The sequence below is a fragment of the Lycium barbarum genome, chromosome 2 (assembly GCF_019175385.1).
Source record: "Lycium barbarum isolate Lr01 chromosome 2, ASM1917538v2, whole genome shotgun sequence".
NCBI lineage: Eukaryota > Viridiplantae > Streptophyta > Magnoliopsida > Solanales > Solanaceae > Lycium > Lycium barbarum.
Window position 1 is genome coordinate 19,867,573 of NC_083338.1, and position 5,160 is coordinate 19,872,732.

General features: G+C 31.2%; 1 protein-coding gene across 2 annotated transcripts; it reads right to left on the bottom strand.

Annotated features, from left to right (window-relative positions):
- Window positions 1-140: 140 nt before the first annotated feature.
- On the bottom strand, window positions 141-4,405 carry LOC132626301 (NDR1/HIN1-like protein 13). Of its 2 annotated transcripts, none has more exons than XM_060341124.1 (4): window positions 4,222-4,405; window positions 2,005-2,228; window positions 1,085-1,373; window positions 141-625 (listed from the first exon to the last, which is right to left on the bottom strand). In XM_060341124.1, the coding sequence occupies exons 2-4, from the start codon at window positions 2,211-2,213 to the stop codon at window positions 302-304; spliced, it is 822 nt and encodes a 273-aa protein (XP_060197107.1). In that variant the 5' UTR covers window positions 2,214-2,228; window positions 4,222-4,405; the 3' UTR covers window positions 141-301. The 2 variants fall into 2 exon arrangements, with proteins under 2 accessions (XP_060197107.1, XP_060197106.1); XM_060341123.1 differs by having other exon boundaries at window positions 2,005-2,344; window positions 4,222-4,403.
- Between the last annotated feature and the right edge of the window lie 755 nt (window positions 4,406-5,160).

Below are 5,160 nucleotides of genomic sequence, written 5' to 3' on the forward strand. Positions count from 1 at the left end.
AGAGATTAGGTATTCAAGTTCTGAGAATAAAAAATTTCCTAGTTGGAAGTAAGTTCCGTGGCATAAATTCGAGTTAATTGACCCAGTAGGCATCAAATTATACGAGAAAAAGTCTCGTCAAGAAAAAAAAAGGAGGAAAATACAACTAATTTTCAAATTTATTTGTTATTCAATTTCTCTAAATGAATTCACTAACATTTTTCATTCTCTCAAGCAAAAGAGAAAAAGTATAATATACTTTCTACATGTGTTGAGTATATATAATAAATAAAATCAAATATTAAAAATGTCTCAAATCCCTCTACCAAAGCCTCACACTATAATCACAGTCTTTAGAAACCAGTTTAGACTTAACAGTCAAGGCATCCACCGTTACATCACAGTTAACTTTAACGGTGATTTCCCAAGTCTTAATGGCGCCAATCTTAATCTTAACGGGTGCTTTAATATTCACTCTAAACGGCACTTTCCCTTTCCTCACTTCATTCCTTAACGTCGACTTAACGGTGCTTCCAAGCATAACGTTCGAACCTTTTAACACCGTTTGAAAAACCGTTACATTGTTAGCCTGCTGATAAAACGCCGGTAATATGCCGGTGGAGAGATCAACATCGGAATAGATCACCTGTGGAAAAAATAATTCAAAGTTATAAGGCATCAAAATTTATTAGGATTTGATATTTTAGTTCATGTCTAGTTAGAATGAATTATACATTTTTTTTTGATCTGTCACAAGATTTTTTCTATATTTCGTAAGTTGACAATTCAAATATCTTACTTGACAAGTTTATAAACACATGATTCAAAAGACATTTTAGTACATTATATACATTTTTAATTTAGGATAATAAAATTCAAAAGTCTCTTTTTATTTTTTAAACTATGTGTCCAGTCAAATGAAGACACCTGTGTTGGAACAAAAGGAATATATGGGAATATATTTTCTTGTTTTGAGTTAACGCAAATTTCACACTATTATAAATAGGGATGCTGGTAGCTATTTTCAAATAATGGAAATACTATGAAAATTATAGAGAGCATCAAGAATTTATAAGTTTATGAAGAAAATATTCTCTTTCATTACCGTAACGGAGCTTCCTTTCCGGTAGTAAATTCCGAGCTTGTTGTTGGGATTTTCAGCTCTAACGGAGATGTTAAACTCTGGCGAGATAGTAGCTGATGCCGTTACGTTGAAATTCTTAATAGTCATGCTTGAAATGTTGTACTTTGGTGCTTCAGGGCGGTACACAAGGTATAGAACGCCAGCAGTGATTCCCAATGATATAATGAGGATAAGGATAACGGAAAAAGTGAAGCAAAGACAACGGCAACAGCAACTCCGGCGAGGTTTCCGTTTAGTGAGAGATTCATATCTGTTAGGAAAAAATAATTCAAAGTTGTAGAAAACATAATGGCGTTAGTATTCAATATTTTAATTCATGTCTAAAATGATTTGTACTTTGAAACTATCCTCCTCTTGTTCCAATTTATATCATACGGTTCGGATTTCGAGAGTTAAATTTCACTGTGAACTTGAAATACAATATTTAAGTTTTTGAAAAATAATTTACATATTTAGAAATTTTATCTCCGTTCCAATTTATATGACACTCTTTTCTTTTTAATCAGTGTAAAAAAGAATTACATATTTCTATATGTAGCGACAATTTAACTCTAAAATATTTTATCTTAATGAAATGATTCATAGTCACAAAAAAATTCTCTGACTTGTTTTAAATCACAAAATTCAAAAGTCATTCGCTCTTTCTTACATTTCGTGTCCAGTCAAACACTCTCAAATAGGATGATAGGAGTACTACAAATAAATTGTGGTAAACAAAATTTTTCTTTCACTCTTGGAATCCAAACTGTATCACATAAATTAAGACAAAAAAAAAGTATATAAATAGCGGTCTTGCTAGCTATTTTCATATATACGAGAATTGTTAAGCACATTGAAAGATCTATGAGTTTATGAAATAAAATATTTTACTTCAATATTACCTGCGAGAATTTTCCGGTGGAGGATACTTGTAAATTTGATCCTTTGGAACTTGTACTACGTAAGTTCCGGGTGGTGGTGGTGGCACCGGTTTCGCCGGAGATGGATACGATGGTTTTCTAGGTGAACCTATTACTTCCCCGGAGTTGTTTGACGATGGTGGATTGCTCGACGTTGATGCTATATCCATAGGGTGGACTCGATCAGCCATCCCGTATTCACCAATCTATAGATACAAAAAACTGAATAAATATGAATATTATGTATATATGTGGAGTCTGCTGGTGTTGCGGATCAGTCAAACAGCTCTGCACCCTGATAACTCCAACTAGTGGCCTCAGTCTATAGATACAAATTAAAACTGAAATGAGAATTTAGAATATATGATTATATTGTGTATATATGTGAATGAAGATATAGATACAGAGAACGTGAAGAGATGTATGTGAGAAGAATTAGCTGTAATATAAGCAATGGAAGTTGAAGTGTGTTGACTGTGTGAATGAATTTATATATGTGCTGTTATTATTATACGTGTAATAAAAGAAAACCGCGTGCGTGAGATGTAACGCGCAATATCTAACGGCTATTTTCTCTAACAATTAATTTCATTTATTAATTTATTTTATTATGGTAGGTTAGGTATTTTCTTTGAATTTTTCTTTTTTGGTACAAATGAATTAACGTAACTGATTATAAAAGTCAAGTTCTCATGTTATATTATCCTAAAAAAGAGAACATCAAAGCGAAAAAAGAAAAACAACAAATAACGTTACATACAGAGAGATACATCTAGAATTTTAAAATGCTCATTTTACTCTTAATGAGATAATTTGTAATCACACAAATATCTATAACTTATTTTAGATCTCAAATTTTAAAAAATTGTCTTCCTTTCTTAAATTATGTACCCAATAAAATATTATCACATAAATCGGGACGGAGGGAGTATTAGCTTGTGAGTTCCTACTAAGAGTTCTTACTAACTAATCGAAGTCATTATCTTATGACATCATAGAGATGACTTACACTTTAATTTTTCATGGTTAAAATTTCAGTAAGTCAATTGCTTATAAGACTAGGATTTGGACTACTTCTCACTTTGTATGTAGAATTTATCAAACTTTTGTGCAAAACGTTGAGTTTTAAGGAAAATTGGTGAGAGAGGAGTAAAGTGGAATGAGTAAAGCTTAAGGGAATTAACAAAGAAATAATGAATAATTCAAACAAGAAACGCATGAAATAACTAATTTAACAAGAAAAGATAATTTGGAGGGTTTCTTGTGCCCAAATTTGGAGTATAACCTTTAAGAGAATTCAAAGGCTGAACTAAAGTACTTTGGCCAGAATTTTTTGGAATACTAAAGTATAGTAACAATATTCTAGTGAAGGACTTCAAGAAAAAAGGCAAAATAATTTGTGTTTATACCAATTCAATGAATATTTAATACTTGCTCTTACATTATACGTTGTCACTAAATTGTAGTTAATTAATACACATTCTCACTTTAATTTATCATTTATCAATTACAAATTAATGTAATTAGATGTACAAAAGTTTTACCATTTGCTTCATCTACTACATTTGGTTAAGGGCAAACTTGATTGCACCAACCACCTTATGCTATGAGGTCAGGTTCACGTAAATACAATAGTTTTTAATTAGATCTTATATAAATTTTAATAAGTTATTAAATATTCATAAATATTTGACAGTAAACTCAATTATTTATTGTATATTAATTTGGGGTAGCTTTATGAATCTATAAATTTCAAATGTTAATCCGCCTTTGGGGGCATGTACCACTAATCTCTCAAATTACCCTGCCCCAAACAAGTGACATTTGCAAAAGGATTAATGGAGCTGAAACCAATGGAGGAATTCTGCACTATTGAAGTTGCAAACATTTACTAATTAAAGAACAGCTCAACTTAATTACAGTAGAATTTTAGTTCAAGGCTCCTCTAAGAAGTATTAGATATTACAATTTAGAGGAAATGTTCTCACCTAGACCCTAGTATTTTTGCAATTCCAATTGGTTCATACAAAAATAAAAAGATTTTTTGGATTAAAAAAAAAACATGCAAATTTGCAACCTCATTAATGAATTAAAGGAAGAAAGAAAACAGAGGATAAGATTTTAAGTTAAAATCTTGAGTTGAGGAAGAGAAGAAAAAAAGGAAAACAAAGAGTTTAATTAGTAGAAGAAACCAATTACCTCAAGACACAACAACTGCAACTTGCAAGTATATGGATGAAAATCAACACAACACAATTCTCTCCTCTTTGTTATTTCTTCTTGATCTTATTGAAACACTTGGAAAAGATATGTGAAATGGAGTCTTCTTGAGGAGGCCTTCTTAAAAGAGAACTTGCACTAAATCTATGTGCATAAAGGTAGATAGGATTGAGTTGAATTTGTTTATTTATTAGACACAAAAAAAAACTAAAAAAGGAGTGAGGTGACGGACAGTTCATTCATTGTTGTCGAGATGACTTTAAAATGATATAATAGAAGATAAAAAGACAACATAAACCATGGTCAATGAAATGTATTGTTGTCTTTGTCTTCATTGAAGGAGTAAACTAATTAAGAAAAAAAAAACCTATCCATTACCTTCGTTTATTGCGGATTAAAAGGAAACTAGATGCTTAAATCATGCATTAGCATTTCGCCAAATGGAGTTGCATATTCAACTTTCGGCTTCTATATTTCAAGATTCATTTTTAGTGTTTACACTTGACCTTATCATAAATTTTGGCTTAAATAATGTTAGTAATACTCTCCACATGGACCACATCTATATTTTCCCTAGTAAGAAAGTGAATAAACCTTTTGTCAAATGACTTTTCCATATTTTCTGCATGAAATTTGCAACCTAGTGATCACAATACCAAAATATAAAGGAGGCAAAAACAAATTAGCCGATTTTTTTTATTTTGTGCCTCATCCAACCGGTGGCGGATCTAGGATATTCTTTGAGGGGGTTCGAAAAATAAAAATGTAGTGCCCGAGACTTGAACTTAGAACTTCAAGGTGAATTATGAACACCCTAAACCACTGAACCAACCCTTACTCTTGTGTTCAGGGTGTTCAAAATCTATATATGTACATAAAACATATAAAAATACCTTATATATACAGCGTAATTTTTTA

What these genes read in the sequence shown, in the direction of transcription:
- LOC132626301 (XM_060341124.1), bottom strand. Translation starts at nt 2,213, where the DNA reads ATGGCTGATCGAGTCCACCCTATGGATATAGCATCAACGTCGAGCAAT. An exon ending in CCACCGGAAAATTCTCGCAG is followed by an intron (nt 1,374 to 2,004) that starts GTAATATTGAAG and finishes TTTTCCTAACAG; the next exon opens with ATATGAATCTCTCACTAAAC. An exon ending in GGAAAGGAAGCTCCGTTACG is followed by an intron (nt 626 to 1,084) that starts GTAATGAAAGAG and finishes TTTTTTCCACAG; the next exon opens with GTGATCTATTCCGATGTTGA.